General features: G+C 53.8%; 6 protein-coding genes across 6 annotated transcripts; 4 read left to right on the top strand and 2 right to left on the bottom strand.

Annotated features, from left to right (window-relative positions):
* Positions 1–223: 223 nt before the first annotated feature.
* Positions 224–550, top strand: IUM83_12149 (uncharacterized protein; the record flags this gene model as incomplete). Its single annotated transcript, XM_067936753.1, has 1 exon — positions 224–550. One exon carries the CDS (start codon positions 224–226, stop codon positions 548–550), a length of 327 nt encoding a protein of 108 aa, XP_067795088.1.
* A 2,046-nt stretch (positions 551–2,596) lies between these two features.
* IUM83_12148 (uncharacterized protein) lies at positions 2,597–4,656 on the bottom strand (the record flags this gene model as incomplete). Its single annotated transcript, XM_067936752.1, has 3 exons — positions 2,597–2,618; positions 2,691–2,726; positions 4,361–4,656. The coding sequence occupies 3 exons, from the start codon at positions 4,654–4,656 to the stop codon at positions 2,597–2,599; spliced, it is 354 nt and encodes a 117-aa protein (XP_067795035.1).
* A 2,726-nt stretch (positions 4,657–7,382) lies between these two features.
* IUM83_12147 (uncharacterized protein) lies at positions 7,383–7,745 on the bottom strand (the record flags this gene model as incomplete). The annotated part of the gene is made up of 1 exon (XM_067936751.1): positions 7,383–7,745. The coding sequence occupies one exon, from the start codon at positions 7,743–7,745 to the stop codon at positions 7,383–7,385; it is 363 nt and encodes a 120-aa protein (XP_067795086.1).
* A 1,022-nt stretch (positions 7,746–8,767) lies between these two features.
* IUM83_12146 (Sphingosine Kinase) lies at positions 8,768–10,636 on the top strand (the record flags this gene model as incomplete). The annotated part of the gene is made up of 3 exons (XM_067936750.1): positions 8,768–9,377; positions 9,455–9,631; positions 9,708–10,636. The coding sequence occupies 3 exons, from the start codon at positions 8,768–8,770 to the stop codon at positions 10,634–10,636; spliced, it is 1,716 nt and encodes a 571-aa protein (XP_067795057.1).
* Positions 10,637–10,842: 206 nt separating this feature from the next.
* On the top strand, positions 10,843–12,174 carry IUM83_12145 (Sphingosine Kinase; the record flags this gene model as incomplete). Its single annotated transcript, XM_067936749.1, has 4 exons — positions 10,843–10,913; positions 11,175–11,263; positions 11,324–11,413; positions 11,477–12,174. The coding sequence occupies 4 exons, from the start codon at positions 10,843–10,845 to the stop codon at positions 12,172–12,174; spliced, it is 948 nt and encodes a 315-aa protein (XP_067795034.1).
* Positions 12,175–13,189: 1,015 nt separating this feature from the next.
* Positions 13,190–15,862, top strand: IUM83_12144 (uncharacterized protein; the record flags this gene model as incomplete). Its single annotated transcript, XM_067936748.1, has 1 exon — positions 13,190–15,862. The coding sequence occupies one exon, from the start codon at positions 13,190–13,192 to the stop codon at positions 15,860–15,862; it is 2,673 nt and encodes an 890-aa protein (XP_067795033.1).
* Between the last annotated feature and the right edge of the window lie 1,474 nt (positions 15,863–17,336).

The raw sequence follows: 17,336 nt of genomic DNA, 5'->3' as shown, positions 1-17,336 counted from the left end.
GGCCGACGTCGAGCTGCAATTAGTGGCCCAACAAGTGAAAAGCTTGGAAACACTGCTCAAAGTCTCGCAGCATCATCTACAATGCGAAAAACAAGCAGGGACAGAGTTGAAAGCTTCCTGCACGCTGTTGCAACAGGACAATGCCAATAAATCGGGATGGCTCACAGCGTTAGCACTCGGTAGCATGTCCCTGGTAAGTACCCAGACCAACCAGGTGATTTGCATGGAAGCTGAGCGAGCCCAGTGGCAGCACAGCAACAGCGAACTACAGCAAAAACTCGAGGAACTTCACGTGGAGCAGTCGAAACGCCAGGAAAAACTCCTAGCCGACAACGAGCAGCTTCAACAGCAGACCAAGGCCGCCAAAAGAGCAGCGAAAAAGTCGAGACACAAGTACAAGAAGTTGAAGGCTGAGGTCAAAGTCTTGCGGGGTCAGCCCGCCACGCAAGCTAACGCCCGCTTTGCTCCCAACCCGCTGAAAATTGACCACAGTTCTGCCGGCCGGCTGCGCACTCTACGCAAGACGAAGAACCACCAAGGCGGCATCTAATGGCGGGTCTCTGCCGCTGTGCGTTCGTTAGTTTGAGCCAGTGTTTGAAAAAAAAATTTTGATTTATCCGCCGGAAGAATATTGCAAGTTACATGCAAGACTGATTTCCCGCTAGTGATGTTCCTGTGTCGTTCATACTTCAATTTCGGCCGTTCATCTCGAGATTCCCCCGACAGCTAGTCGTCTTGTGACAGCAGGGCATAAATCCTCTCCACGACGTCTTTCACTGAATTGCGAGTAGGGGCATCATTCTCAATAGAAATCAACGCCACTTGGCTTTGCTCGATTCTGTCGCCCAGACTTCTCAAGAAAACCCACTGCGTGAAGCACGTGACGATGCTGTAGACTTTTGCTGCCCCCTTTGCTTCCGCAAATACTTCGCTTCCAACGTACGCTTGAGCGAGATCCTGTCGGAAGTTGTATTTCGCATCGACAACGCACACTAATTTACTGCCGCGTTCAAGCACAAACGCGAACGTGGTATCCCATGAGACTTGACCCCCAGAAACAGTTCTTTTAGCGTGCATTCGGACATCGTCGAAAAGAGCACAGGCGCTGGCAACGACCGGGACGATGAAGTGTAATCGCTCTACATCGACAGAGAGCCCGTACGCTTTGGCCAGTAGACTCAGATATTCATGCAGCACATTGAGCTTTTCGTCAGGGATTGGCTTTCGCGGTTGCTTGTAGAATTTGATTTCTAGAGCTCGTTGGAGCTCGTCGACAGGCAAGCTTGAGTCGTCCGTGGAATCCGCTTGCTTACCACTCTTCTTCCGGTCAAAGACCTCGTTCAGCTGGTCCCATCTTCGATTGCGAAGTGGATGCGGATCCGTCGGGGCATCACGCATTTCCATTCCCGGGTGTGCCGCGAGCACGTGGATAACGTCGTCTTCAGCTTCTTCATCATCCACCGCTGGAAAGCCGAACGCTCCGTAATCGACACGACGGGGTGTGCTCATTTTATTATCATCGTTCTGCATGATTCCAAGATTCCCAGAGGAAAACGGCCCGTCTCCAACATCTTCACATCGACGTCGCTTTCCTTCAATCAATTTGGGCCCTTCTTGGCAAGACACAGCGTCACATCTGCAGCCTCACGTGATGACCGATGCACGTTGGTTTTTGATCGCGTTCTTGAGGTCTCCGACCCTCATGGAACCTTCGATGCCTACGACGAATAGCTTCCCATCCCCAACAACCACGTATGAGGATGTCCGAAGGAACATCCGAGAAAGATGAACTCAAGTTCCTTGCCAAGAACCAATCTGTCAATCGGACAGGTTCTGATCGACCTGTTGACTATCCGATGGATGGCAACTGGCCAAAGGGGGTTTTCTGTCAGGGACTTTCCTCCTCGTGCTACGGTTGAGTAGTGCGTGTAACTAGTAATGAATCACTTTGACATCGGACGTTTACCTCTCAAGTGTCTTCTCTATTACTAAGTAGCTTATACTGTTCGTGCTACTGTTTGGTGACCAAGGAAGTAGGACACGCTGGGGCGCTAAAGCTGCTACCACGCACACCAGCGACTTCATGGCAGGTAGGCAGCAAAAATTCAACACTGAAAGAAAAGAAGCGTTGTCTTCAAATTTTAGGCATAAAATTCAACACTAAAAGAAAAGCGTTGTCCTAAAATTTTCGCAACCACCCGGCCCATCCAGACTTCTAATAAGATAGGGTTACTAAAATGCCACGATGGGTACAAAGTTTACACCCACCCGAAAGGGGTGCAGTGAGCATTTGCATCTTTTGAGCACGTCTATCCAGGATGCAAGTGATGCAAGTAGCGGATGCAGAACCAGTTCTGGTAATCAAGCCCCTAGTTGACACGGCGTTTCAAAGGAAGCGAGTCCTCCTCTATGCAATTCTCGTCACTAGTACTCATCATTGACATAGAAGGAAATATTCGGCAGATGGATTACAGAAAAGCTATGGATGATCTTGTTCTCAACTTGGAGAAAGCTAAGACTGGGTCTGAATGCAATACTACTCTTGCGCAACAACCCGAAAATATGTTCGAGGCAGCAGCTCTGTACCTGAAAAAAGTTAACCCTTGTCGATGTTTTTCCTGTAAAGAAAATGAAAAGGCCCCTGTTAAGGAGGGTCGAATTAGTGTCATCAACCGCTGCTGAGCCCGTACAACTTTCCGAGCCCCTTTCGAATCTTTCGTAGCGTGCTGAAAGAATTCTGTGGTGACCGTCTACCTCCATGGTCATTACACTACTCAAGCGGTGCCGCGGGTCACAGTAAACGCCGTTGCGATGGAAGCACCCACAAGTCCCGCCTACAGCAAAGTCGCGTTACTTTCCTGATTGCTTCAAATCTATTATGCATGTTGCAGCACTACCTGGTAGGCCAAAACAAGTCTCCTTACGTGAATATAAGATTTCCTTTACGCATGCAAGAACTTCGGCTCCAACGGAAGCTTGTGCTAGGTCCTGCTGAAAATCGCTTAGCTTTGAGATGAGGATGCCTTTGCGTCTACAGCCACGTTCGAGCGCGAAGTCGAAATGTTCCACTCCGTGAACATGCTTGCAAGCAACAATTTATTTTTCAAGAAATCGGGCCCCTCCATCGAAACAACTGCGACGCAGGCAAACACAGGGAAGATAAGGTGTTGTCGTGCATGGCGCGGTAGGAGCGTAGTGTAAGTAACCTAAATACACCACTTTCACAAGCACTTAAGGTGCTGTCGTTTCCTCCTCCCCCCCTCCCCCCCCCCCCAAATACGGTGTTTCCGATCGCATCCGCCAACATACTCAGCTAGTCATGCAAGACTTGAGCTTCTCATCGTCGATACGCTTCAGTGTTTGTCGCACCCCACAGCTCGCTCAAAGTTACCAAGCGTATAGGGAACAAAATTGCTAGAAGCTTCAGCGATGCCCGTTTCGTTTCAATCAAGCCCCTCATTCCATCTTTTCTTGCGAAGTGGAGGCCTGGGCAGCGCAACAAGAACGCGGATTTCACTGTCTAGACCGTCTTCATCGTCTACTTCTGGGAACCCAACGCGTCGTCGCTGACCCAGTCATCTGTATTCATCTCGTTCTCGGTCTCCACGTCGGACAGTCAACATTTTCACATCGGGGTCAACGCGATCGATTCTCCTCGATCGCGTTCGCGAGATCTCCTCCCGACGATAACGTACCCGACCTCCTTCATATCCAAGACCAAGTCTCGAGAGTCAATTCACGTTACCGTAAGATTATGATCGAAAATTTGCGATTGCCTCCGTCCCAAACTCCGCAAGATTGCCAATCGTATCGTTTTGGTGAGCTATCGTATCGATGAGCTGCTCCCCGCTTCGTTCATCCTGCCAACGCTTTCACCTGATCCCAGCTCTTGAACCAAACTAGCCTCCACTCGTATCAAGTCACGCAAACTCAACCGCGCAGCAAAGTCGCGAGGAAGTGGAAGCCGCAAACCTGATTACGTCAAAAGGCCGAAGTCCAGCGAAGGAAGCTTTTAGGGGGAAATAAATATCTGTCGCTATTTATTCGGCCACACTCGTCTGTCCTCCGTCCTAGCAGCTCCTCCCTACTCCGACGACTTCCTGCGGTCGTCGGACTCGTCTCCGCGGCCGAAGCAGCGCGCGTACGGGTGTCGGCGATGCCTCGGCTTGGCGTAGATCTCGGGCGACGGCGGCGGCGACTGTGACGGCGACGCGACGCGAAGCCGCCCCAGAGGCCCGAGAGCGAGCACACGGCCTGCTGCCGCTCCAGCCGCGGGTGCAGCAGCAGCGGGCCGCGGAACGGGAACGCGCCGCACGCCGGCGGAGGCGAAGAAGACGAAGAGGAGGAGGATGACGACGACTCGTCACTGTCCTCGGCCGCTGCGTGGCACGGCCGCCGGTGGTGGTGGCCGAAGTGGCGGTGGCCTCTGTGGTGTCTGTGCATCTGCGGCGCGTCGTCCATGGCCTCGATGCGCTTGCGCCACGACTGCAGCAGGCACGGGATGGCGCCGGCCTCCGCCGCGTCCGCCGCGAGGCAGCGGCTGCGCACGCGCTGGCGGAGCTGCTGCAGGCGCTCGCACAGGAAGCCGCCGTCGGGCGACGCCGCGGGAGACGACGAGGCGGAGGACGGCGCGGGCGAGTCGGCTGGGCGGGGCATGGTCACGTCTGGTCTGGTGGTGCGCTGAGTAGTTTACGGGTCGGGCCGGCCAATATTCACGGGACGCAGCGAGATGGCGAGTGAGTGAGGAGGGATGCGTCCCTCGCTAATGTATTGGCTTCTGCTCGAGGAAGGAAGGCGAATGCGTTGCGGCCGGAATGATGGTAACGGGCCTGGCTCTGTGCGCGATACTCGGGGCGAGTCAATTAGAAGTCGATGGGGACGTGTGATTGTGGGCGAGCGCTCGACTTGACCCTCTCGCCGTCTGCGGCCAGGGTGTTTGCTGTTTTCGATGCGGTTCGCGGTTGTAAGCAGCGGGGCGGAGTTTACACTACTCGGCGTCGTGTCGTGTAGGTGGCGGGCGGGTTGCCGCGGCGATGAGGGCTGCGGATGACCTCGATGTGGTCGGTTTACGCACGGATTTGCGGCCTGTGCGGCGCACAGTGCTCGCTGCTGGAGGTCGGCATGCATTCGCGCCACGCTCAGGCGAATGTATGCCGGGCTGAGTGATTGATAGCTATGTCACGTTGCTGCCGCTCGCCTCAACTCAAGCCACCTGCGTCGTGGCGTCGAGCGTGATCAGCACAGCGTGCGAGCGGGTCAAAATAGAAATCAGCTGGGTAGAAAGCGAGGGCTCCTCAAGGCGTGCTAGGCGTGCTCTGCTACGAGCAAGAGCGTGTGTACATGTAGTAGGTCCTGGTGGTAATGGCGAGGATGCAGCGCTTCCTATTCCGTTCGAGAAGGAGGCAGGCCGCTTCAACTTCTCTCTGCGCGCGCCTTTGCAAAAAGGGAAACTTGACGCTGCAACCGAACTGTCGCGGCTCCACGAGCAAATCCTCTGAGCGCATGCTCACTCACCGAGTTCTCAACATACAAAGGAGAAAGGATAGGATTATGGCATCCGAGCCGAGCCTCGACCCGCCGACGCATTTGCAAAGTACTAGTACCTGCTGCAGCTTGCAAACAAAAGTTGTTTCGTAAATGATAAGTTGGTAGACGTGCTGGTAGCGCAGAACGGTCTACAGAATGTGGGTTATTGACCGTCGAATGAACAGGCCGCTTGAATAGTCAAGCAGAACAGTCAAGCTTAGCCTATCTGTTTGACGATTCTGCTGGCGGCCTTCATTTCGCTGTGCAATGGCTTGCCAACATTCTCATCTCGGGCAATTGCTTCATGCGCACAGCGCCATTGGAACGACGTATGTGTGACATCATCATTTCAGTCCCCAAAATATTTGTTGTTGGTGTCTAGCCCTGCGGCAGCCTTGAGGTCTACTAACACAAAACTAGCCATTGTGACATTACAAAGTGTTTGCCACTACAAACGCTGCAACCTGCGTTGGGCCGCATAGGCACGAACATCGGGCGCTATAAACGAGAACACGCTTTCGTTCTCGTTCGTTTTAAAGCTTCGCTGAAGGGCAGCGCCTCCGCGTTGAGTACCCATCCGCGAGGACTGTCGTCACTCACCTACAATTAGGCCAACGCTCTTGTGGTGTTGTGGGGAAAGTCTGCGCTTGCGGGCAAGTCCGGTGCCGTAAGCGCCGTTACCATTGTCGAGATCTTCCAAGGGGCACGTTGAAGCCACGGCTTCCCCTCCCCTTCTAGGTTCAGATGTATCATCTGAGACCGCGTCAAACAAAAAACTGATTACGAAGCTAAGTACGAATCGCGATTTAACCGCATGAATCGAAAGTTCACTAAAGCTATTGGTCGTTGGAAAATGTTAAGAACTCATAAAGTTACATCGGTAGGAAAAAATATCCCCATTTTCGGACCCTGATTTTATTTGGGCGTCCGCGCTCAATAATTTTTCAATTTGAACGTATTGTATATTACCGGGAAGATCGTATAAAAATCAATCGAGAGAGAGTATTTTCGCTTTCTGTAAGTGTTTTTAGCTTTTAAAATTTGATGTCCGGTTCTATATGAATTTGTGATTGACCAACTTTTAAAAGCGATTATCTCGAAAACTCCAAAGGGTGACCGGGGACCTTTTTGTTTGCCGCGGCCTCAAAACAAATTTTGTTTTGGAACTGTTGGAGGCCAGATATATTTTAGCATTAATAATACTCTAGCATCAAAATTTAATTTTAGTAAATTTTAATTTGACGCACTTCCACATCATCAGGTTGATAAATTCGACAGGACCAACCACCTCACCAACTCGATAATACATATATTTAATATTGAAAGAACTGTTGAATAAGTGAGTTGGCCTGCAGGAATACCAAAGTAAGTGAGTTGCGCTACGAGTCGTAGCCTACCACAGGTTGCTGCGGTCGCTCGCTCGGGATGCTGCGGTGGTCGGTGGCGATTGAATCTGGACTTGGCGCTTCGTCCGGTCCAGCCTGCTGTCGTCTCAGCTCCTCGTACTGACGCGGTGTCAGCAGTACCGAGGGAGCGTCCGTGTGGTGGTCAACAGGAACATCTTCTTGCGTCGTCGAACTCTCTTGTGTGTCTGGACTTGAACAAGCAGGACTTGGACTTGTGCTCGCTTCTAGTGGTGACGCCGCAGGACAGGATTCTGGAGCTGCGCACGGTACGTGCGCACAAATAAAATCCAAAAATTCGCCAGTCCACCACTCCGCCTTGTACTCGATGAATTCTTGGAGGAAAATTTTGGCCAGCGGGCTGTCGTCCGTGATCGGTCCATCATTGTAGAAGAGTTCCTTGAGTTCTGCCCCGCGGTAAATTGCGCCCAAATAGTACTTGCGCATCTTCCTCTACACTCGCTTCTCGAATGTCACCGGGGTGTCGTATTCCGGGCAGTCTTCCGCTGGATATTCGACCCGAAGCGGCTTCTTCGCCGGCGAAATTGCTGCGTAGCCGCCCGTTCCCCGAGCCACCGTGGTGAATCGACTAGGTGGCACCAGCGACGGCGTGCTTCCTGCCTTGACAATCGTCGTGCTCTCGTCGTGTCGTCCAGCCCGACGCCGCTCCGGGATATCGACATTTTCTGCAGCTGCTTCAAATAACACCTGGTAAGATGTCAAATACGACATTTTAGCATGTCGGACGTCCATGGGGTTGTTGGTGTGGTAGGTCTTGTGACGCCCAGACTTGGTCTTCTTGTCTGCGGGGGCCATTCCTGCCAGCATGAGCCCTCTTTGATGCCTGTGAACGCCACGTTAACCTCACCACTCAGCGCACTAAAGACAGCAGGCAGCCCAGTAATGACGGCCATGGCTCGGTCAAATACCTGGGCACGCTGTTCCGTCGGGTCTTCCTCTGTTGCTTGCTCCTGCTGCGAATATGGACTTAGTGCCTCGTCCGGTGTAGCCTGCTGTCATCTCAGTTGACGCGGTCAGCATACGCTCAGTTACCATTGTCGAGATCTTCCATGGGGAATTAATAAAAGTATTATTGGTGATTTAACTGATTTAGAATACTTGTTTGCAAAACAATTTGGAGCTACAAAAATAATGTGTGATCCTGTTATCAAGTGAAAAATAAAAATAAATTCAGATTTAGCTTCAAATTTTTTATTTAATAATACTTTGAAATCAATAGAAGAATCTGATCTTTGTTTAATAATTGGTAGTGATATTTATACGGAGGATTTAATTTTAAATATGCATTTAGTTAATCGTTTGAAAAAGAAATTGTAATTTAGCGCATACATAAAACAGTGTTCGCAATGTAAAGGTATTTGATTGAACGTTTAAAATACAACACATAAAAATCCAAATTCAGCAATGAGAACAGTGGCAAAATTTCACCTATCGAATATATATACAATAATTACTTATATACCAGGTATTGGACATACGTTACAAGAACATTCAATTGTTTTAGTTAGAGGTGGGAGAGTTAAAGATTTGCCCGATCAAAAAATCATTTGATTCGTGGTAAGCCTGTCGCTCCGCTCTGGTATCGCTGTGTCTGAATGTCATCTGATACCAAAGGTTATTGTGGTTCTGCGGCGTATTCAACACCTCATTCCGTCTAACAGCCAACTATTTTCCGAAGGGTATACTAACTCGCGTTGTCACGACTTTGATTAAGCAGCACGACACCATCGTAATCATCGTTTTCTACCGACTTATTTTAATTTGACGCACCTCCACATCGTCAGTTTGAGAATTTCGACGAGAACAACCACCCCACCATGTCCGCGACGGAGGCCCCCGCGGCGGCCCCACCGACTTCCAGCGCGCCGCAAGACTCCGAGCCGAAGCTCGACGCGCAAGCTGCTGCCCCTGAAATCCCCACCTCGCTAGCCGCGATATTGGCCGAGTTACGGCTGGAGCAGGTCTTCAAGACCCTGTGGCGCAGTAGCAGCCACGAGTCCGTGCAGTTCCAGCTCACGCCGACGCACTGCGCGGCCGAGGCGCTGCAGACCAAGCAGCAGACGCTCCACCTGCCGTGGAGCGACGTGCTGGGCGCGCACCTGCTCACGGCGGACGGGGAGCACGTCCAGACGCCCGTGGACGCCGATGCCGTGCAGGACGACACCAAGTTCCTGCTGGGCATCTTCGCCTGCCTGTGCAAGACGCACAAGCCCAACACGCTCAAGAAGAGAAGGATCAGCGAGTTCTTCTTCCGCTTCAGCGGCAAGCAGATGCCGCAGGTGCTCAAACTGCAGAAGGTCATCAACTTCGTGGCGGACCCGAGGAACCAGGCGGCGGTGGAGAAGCTCGAGACTCTGGACGCGCTGGAGGTCGTGGACAGACCGCAGCGCAAGTTTTTGGTCTTGGTGAACCCTGTCAGTGGATCAGGTGCGTGCTGTGGAATGGAGAGTTGGGAGGGAGGGTTTGTTTTTTCATTTGCTGACGGAAGGCTGTGGGTGATGCAGGACGCGCGTTGCAGATTTACGAGAACAAGGTGGCGCCGGTGCTCCGGTTTGCCAACGTGGAGACAGAGGTGAAGGTCATGGACCATGCAAACCACGCCATGGAAATCGTCATGGAGGTTCCACTGGGTGTGTACGACTGCGTCGTCGCTGTGGGTGGAGACGGAAGTCTTTATGAGAGTAAGTGGGGCTACTTATGTTTTCTCTTCTGCTGGGGACACGAAGTTTACTATAGTTGTGTGCTGCGTGTTTACAGTCGTGCAGGGCTTGATGAAGCGGCCGGACTGGAACGTGGCGATCCGGCAGCCGATCGGCATCATTCCTGGAGGGTCTGGCAACGGGCTCGCGCACTCCATTGCCCATCAGAGCGAGGAGAAGGGCAAGCCTGTGAATGCCGCCTTCATCTTGGCCAAGGGCATGCCGCACAACCTGGACATCACGTCGGTGCGCAACGGGAAGGAGACGACGTACTCGTTCTTGTCGCTGGAATGGGCCTCCATCGCTGATGTCGATATTGGCTCGGAGAAACTGCGGGTGCTGGGTGCACTGCGCTTCACGGTCGCATTCGTCAACCAATTGGTGTTCCAACGACCCGAATACCCCGGTAAGATCTGGTACCTCGAGGAAGGAGAGAACGAGGAGCCTCCACACTACTTCGACTCACACGATCCGAACTCTACGGAGCGGCCGAAGATGGACCTGTTTGACGGTGAGGGCCAAGGCCCCCCTGAGACGTCTGGCCCGGAAGACGCGAAGGACGAAGAGGCTGCAGAGACGGCTGAGAAGACGGAGCAGCAAGGCGCCAACGGTGGCAAGTGGAAGGAGCTGGGCAGCCATTTCCGCATCGTTTGGGTGATGAACGTATCGCACGCGGCTTCGGACGCCCACCTTGCCCCCGGCGCGGAGTTCGATGACGGATACAACTACATCACCTTCATGGACGGTGCCCACCCGCGCAAGGATCTATTGGCCATGATGCTGGCCATTGAGACCGGCGATCACATGGACAAGAAGGGAGTGCAGCAGGTGCGCACGCGAGCCTTTAAGCTGGTGCCCGAGCGGTCCACGGACCTCATGTGCGTGGACGGCGAAGTCGTGGACGGCCCCTACCTCGAGGCACAGGTCCACCGAGGCATGGCTCGCATTATGGCCGTCCCTCGCTGGCAGGGCAAGAATGGAAAATAAGTTGCTGGTCGACTTATGAATGCATGAGCTGCTACGTGAGTGAGGAAGATCCGAGATGCAAAAAGCCGAAGGTTGACCGCATTGATGCAGTTGTGTAGTGGTGAGTTTCCAGCGAGGTTTACCTTGAAAACACGATCGTAACGGCTCCATATTGTTAGCCGCTTCCTACTACTCGAACACGAGTACCGATTGTTGGTGTCGGAACCATGGGCGGTACGCTTAGCAACCAGGTGCCTGTGCCCGACGAACGCATGCAGCACATGATAGCACAGCTAAAGTGTACGCGAGGCTTCTCTTTTGGTGCTTACCTGTAATAGGTTTACGATTCACTTCGCTGCAGTGACAGCCAAGGATCTCCGCGTACTCTACAGCAGATTTTCTCGATACGACAAAGAGGTATGATATTGTTGAGTTCATCGTATTCATTCAAGGCACTCATTTTTGCTGTGCTTGTTCTTGAGTAGTTATGACGCCTAACGGCAAGAGAGATTGAATTCTGATCACAGTGAAGTCTAACGGGGCTTGTGCAATGACGTAGCAAGAGCGGTACCATTGATCGTAGCGAGTTCTACACCTCAATTGACGAGAAGCACTCGGAGTTTGGCGATGCGATCTTTGCCCTCATCGGTACGCTTACTTCCATCGTAACATTCATGAGCCGTGCATTTTACTCACTGTTTGCAATAGATGAGGACAACAGCGGTGTCCTAGACTTCAGCGAGTATGTCGAGGCTCTGGGAAAATTTTGTCTCCTGAACAAGGAAGACATGCTCAAATGTACGCTCCTAGAACTCCAAGTCGAAATTTGGATTGCAGCCACTTGACGTTCACCGCCTGCAGTCTGCTTCAACGTGTTCGACGACGACAGGAACGGCACAATCGAAGGCGAAGAGTTGACACACCTCCTAGAAATCCTGCACGCAGACGAGCAAACCAGTAACATGAAGCACGCGCTGAAGACCTTCGACTTCAACGGCGACGGCAAGATCGACTTCTCGGAATTCAAGCAACTCAACGCGCAGTTCCCCAGTCTGCTGTACCCCGCCTTCCGTATTCAACAGAACATGAAAATCTTCACGTTAGGCGAAAAGTGGTGGGAGCGGAAGATCGAGGAGCTGGCCACTGAGCACCACGAAAAACTCGCACAACTGGCAGCACTGGAGAACGTCGAGGATTTGAGTGATGAGGCCTTGAGAACCAAGAAGGCGGAGATGGAACGCGTTGCAAAGCTGAAGCGGCAGGAGCAGGCCATCCGAATCCGCATGGGCTGCATGTACTACACGTGCTGTCCGTGTCGACGGCAGCTCTACATCATCGACGACGAACAGCCCGATGACGACGATGACGACGACGACTCGGACGAGGAGCGGGCTCGGCGCAAGAAGGTGACAGAAGCCAAAAAGGGCAAGAAGGACGGCAAGAAGAAGAACATCGTGCCGGTCGGCCCTCGCAAGCCTCTCAGTCAGGAAGAGCGGCTCGAGCGGGCACGAAAGCGCAGGCTACGAGATATGCAGGACCGACCCACGCGCAAGGACTGAGCGGCTCTCCCGACATCGCCAGTTTTCGCCAGTTATGCGAGGGGATCAACTACCAGTAGTTAGTAAGTGCTGCCTTCTTCCTCATCCGTTGGGTGTTCGCGCTTGAAAATTCAGAAATGAGCTCGCTGTCGCATTCGTTGTAGTTGGTCCGTTCGTGTTGGCGCTATCGATCGTCGATCTTGCTTCGGGCTGCAAAGCTACGTAGCTCCTCGCTGGCTCAAACTGATCCACCCTGCGACCACTGAAGTTGACTTCCGGCCTCTTAGTCCTAACCAGCAACTTCTCGCCAAGCTTCCATCGCGCGATAATACATGTAGCGTCACCAACCACAGTACGCTCATGGCAACGAACGAAATGCACCGCTGGTGTGTGCATGACCGATCCCTTTCACGCACGCTTTGCATTAATCTGTTGAAGGCTTCAACTTGAAGCAGGCGATATTAAACCGACGAGCACCATGGACATGTGCAGGCAGTATCAAGTCAAGGCGCCTCGCATAGAGCTCTGCACATGGCGGGCATGGTGCCTTCGACCTTCAGAGAGAGAGAGAGAGCCGGAAGGATACCCGGAGATGGACGCTTGGTGGACGTCCATCTTCCTCATTCAGCAGCAAAGACACACCGACCACCATCAGAATCGAGTGGGCACGGCGCTTAGCTACTAGCTATCGGTATCAGCTAGAGCCAGCCAGCCAGCCACGCCGGGCATTCCTCCCTTTGGCGTGCGTGCACACCTATCTCGCCAGAGGTGCGTGACGGTCTGCCGCTACGAGAGACTTTGTGTGGTGCCGCACACGACATGACGAGCATTGCATGTATTATACTTCAACGCCCGCCACGATGTGTAGCACCTGCGTTTCTGAGCAGAAAGGTGCGAGTGAGTCCTTCTCTCTGCCGACTCAGTGGACGCAGCGGCAGCGCAAATCTGAATTAGCTCAAGCCAAGTCAAGTCGAGGCGGTCGAGTGCCAGGCTGCAACGCCGGTCGTTTCGCTCCAATTGGGGGTATTTGGTAGCAATGCTGCTGTTGTTGCTGCTGTTGTTGTCGCTGCTGCTTGAGCAAGTTGCTGCGGCCAGCGGCGACGACGCCACGGTGCCCTTCAACTCGTGGAACAATACGGCGGACACACTGCAGTATGCTCTGGCCTTCATCGTGGTGCTGGTGGCCGCGCACCCGCTCGGACTCTTCTTCCCCAAGCTCTTCAAGCTGCCGCTGATCACGGGCTACCTCGTGATCGGCATCATCGCCGGGCCGTTCGTGGCCAACCTGCTGCCCAAGGCGCTCGTCAACATGCTGTCCACCTACGTGAGCGCGCTGGCGCTGTCCTTCATCTCGTTCCAGGCGGGCCAGGAGATCTATCTGCCGGAGCTGAGACCGCAGCTCAAGCAGATCTTCACGCTGCTGAGCGTGCTCTACGTGACGGCCATGGTCATTCTGACGACGGTGCACCTGCTGGCCCACAACGCCTTCTTCTACGACCACTTCACCACCAATTGTCAGTTGGGGATTGCGCTCATGTTCGGCTCGATATCCGTGTTGGGGTCCCCGGCGACTGTCATGGCGATCAAGATCGAGCTCAACAGTGTCGGGCCGTTCACGAATTTGATGTTAGGAGCCACGATGACGGCGGAATTTGTCGTGCTGGTGTCCTTCTCGATTTCGCGGATTGTGTGCTCCATCTACTGCGCGGACCTCAACATCTCCATCGGGAATTTATTTTTCACGCTGTCGATCGTTGTCTCGAACCTCTTGCTCGGTGCGCTTATTGGACTGGTGATCATCCTAATTTTCCAGATCCCCGGTAGCACAGCCGATGAACACCTGGATCTCCATGACCCGCAATCGATCACAGCCTCGAACTACAGTCAAAAACTTGACTTAGAAACCCCACAAGACCCGGATCGGATGCCTCACCCTCACAATGCCTACGTGGAAGAAACGGACCACGAACGCAGACGATCGAAGAGACCTGCTTTCTGGACGACAAGGATGTCCTTATATGTCAAAGGCTTCCTCTGGCTTACGCTGGGCTACGTGTTTTATATTTCGACAACGACAATTAGTGATGCGACGGTGGCGTCATATGGGCTTTCGTGGGAGGTCAAGTTCGAGCCGTTGCTCGTGCTGATGGTTGCTTCATGCCTCGCCGGCCACTATTCACTTATTCGCCACGACATGCATGTGATCCTGGATACCGTGGCGCCGTACATGTTCCTGCCTTTCTTCGTGATGACTGGAGCGGCTCTGAAGCTGGACAAGGTGGTGGATGCGATTCCGCTCATGAGCTTGTACATTTGTCTGCGATTTGTGGCGATCTTCATCGCGTGCTACTTGGGCGGGCGCTTCCTGCTGAAGCTCACGCCGAGGCAGTACAACAATCTCTGGCTGACCATGACTCCTCAGGCTGGTGTGGCTCTGGGTTTGGCCAACGAGGTGAAGGCGCTGAGTACCGATCCGTGGGCGGGCGAGTTTGCAGCGACAATCGTGGCAGCAGTGGTTGTAAACCAAATCATCGGCCCTGTACTCTGTGCTATTGGCCTGAGTCGCGCCGGTGAGAGCATGTACGACCGAGTAGCCGAGCCTCAACCTGCTGAAGACGGAGCTAATGTTTCGGATAGCGAAGGCAGTGTCAACGGTGGCCGAAGTCTTCGCCGAACTCGAAGCCGTCTCTCCAGCAGCAACATTGCACAAGGCAACGGTGACCCACGCGCGCTGCTACCATTTTACAAGGTTAAAAGCGCAGTTGTGATCGGAGAAGACGAAGTGGCATTTGAAATTGCCTTAGAATTATCCCTTTATGGCGCTCAAGTAAATGTGCCACTGCTAGACAAGGAGCAAGCGGACAAGTGGCACACGATCAACGAAACAATTTTGTCACGATCCGCCAAGGGCGAGCTGATCCAGTACAAGAACAAGGTGCGAGAACGCAAGCACGACGAGCACGTGCAGGGAATGTCGGCGGCTGACGTGCTGATCTTCACTGGGGACGGCATGCGAACGCTTGAGCACGTCCGGACGATGAAGGCCCTCCTGGGAGAAGAACACCCCCGCATGATCGCAGTCATTCCCGACTGCACTTTCAGCAAGGACCTGAAGGAGCTGGGCGTCCTGATCATCCAGCCGTCCATCGCGTTAGCGAATATCGCGACCCGCATGGCATTACTGGACCCGAAACTCGCCGAGTCCCTTTCGCAGGAGATCAGCACCACGAGTGACTTCGCCACCGCCGCGTACTTCATGAACCGCGACTCGGTGCACTCGCTCTCGGAGATGCGTCTCGAAGGTCGTCGTCTGGCACTCGGCCGGAGCGTCGTCAACCACCACTCAGTCAACTACGACCGACTTGCCGAAGCTCTCGCAGCCGAAAACCTCCCGATGCCACCTCCACCGTCGCGTGTGTCCATGTTCGGTACCTCTGCAGCCGGATTCGACCCGTTCGCGAGACGCGGCGATGGTATGTCGGCCTACGAGCACTTCGTGGTGCAAGATGAGCCCGACCCGAACGACGAAACGGTCTTCAACTCGCAGTTCGTCCAGCGTTCACCTCGCCTCGGCGTCTTCCCGTCGCCTCATGGCAGCAACCCGTACGCGTTCGTGCGATCGCGATCGTCCCGAAACTCAGGAGGAGGTCGTCCTCGCTTGAACTCGGGGCAACGTGGACTTCAACGCACGTATTCGGATCTCGTATAAACGGGAGGTACTTTTGGCCATAGTTTGATCACTTAGACGCACAAGAAGCAGCTCTGGATCAAGTTATTGGGCGGACTAATAGCAAGCTAAAAACATTATTATGATTCGACACGCAAGTCTTCACATTTCCGAAGTTTATGCTCCTGTCGTCATATCCCACGCGGGGACAGATACCATTACTCTAGACTACTCAGTTGACACCTCCTGGAGCTGAGCCTCGCCTAGAACGGGAGCATGACTTCATGGGAGTCTCCAGCGTGAGCTGGCCCTTCGTCCACCGTTGACGACAGGGATAGGGACAGTGAGGAGAGAGCGATTATCGGCGACCGCAACCCCGGTAGGTCTTTAGGCTGCTCCCCGCAAGCGTTCCGGTTTACATGCAATATACAGCGGACTCGGAGCGACGGCACAAGTGCGCTAGCCGTGCTCCATGTCCCTCGGCACGACGCCAGCGCGCATACTGACGTCGAAGCCCCCGCGGTTTCTCTCCGCGGTCCTCACCACCCTACTGCTCTACCACGCGCATACATAACCCCGAACAGCGTACCTCGTGCAGTGCCGCCGTACCCCAATTCCCGATAGGTAGCAACACTAACTCCGCGTCCGACACCAAGTAGCTTAGATTAGTTCGTCGTTAATGCTCTTCCCGCACTAAATCCAGAACTGAGGGCCAGGCTTGCCAGTCCGCAAGGCCGCACCCTCCTATCTACCGAAGTCCCCCCGATCCGCGCCTATCCTACTTGCTACGGTGTCCTTGCTAACCTACTCACCTCACGCTGTCTCTCAGCCGCTCATCGGTTCTTCCTCGTCGCCTCTCCTTCTCCGCATACTGCACGTCGTTCGTCCTAGCCGTGTCGTCTCTCCTTGCGATCTTCCCGAGTCGCCCAGCTTCAATGGCGACCCTCTGCCTCCCTTCTAGATCCCTCGCGCTTGTGGCACCAGCCCGCTGGCTTGCATCCGCCACCAACTGACTGCTCGTTCACTCCTTCGTCACCGTCCTCTCGTCATGGTGACGCTGTCAAGTCGATCACCGTTCGCCCGTCATCACCCGGGTCACCGTCGTGGAGCTTGGCCACGAGAAAATCCCTACTACTACACTCCTACATGGATATATGCCAGCTCAGACTTGGAGGAGGGCGTTTACAACGCGCAGTGAGCTCCAGCAGCGCATTATTTCAGGGTTTCATGCCTGTATTGCGAGTCGGCTGTCCACAGCTGCAATTTACCTGCTGCTGCTGCTATTGCTGGCGACCAGAGTGGCGTGGACGGCGCCAGACTCGAAAACGCAACCTTATCACTCTGACGCCAGCTGCAGCAACAGCAATACAGCTACACCGGCGGACAATGTACAGCTGTGCAGGGTAAACTCAAAGCTCAACACTCCCGCAATAGCAGCCGGCAGCTGGTTGCAGCGCAGGTGCCTGCCCGCCCACCAAATGTAGCCATCTATAGAATCCTGCCCCTGAACCGCCGC

Source organism: Phytophthora cinnamomi (assembly GCF_018691715.1).
Source record: "Phytophthora cinnamomi strain GKB4 chromosome Unknown Contig22, whole genome shotgun sequence".
NCBI lineage: Eukaryota > Oomycota > Peronosporomycetes > Peronosporales > Peronosporaceae > Phytophthora > Phytophthora cinnamomi.
This window is presented reverse-complemented; position numbering and strand designations above follow the sequence as displayed.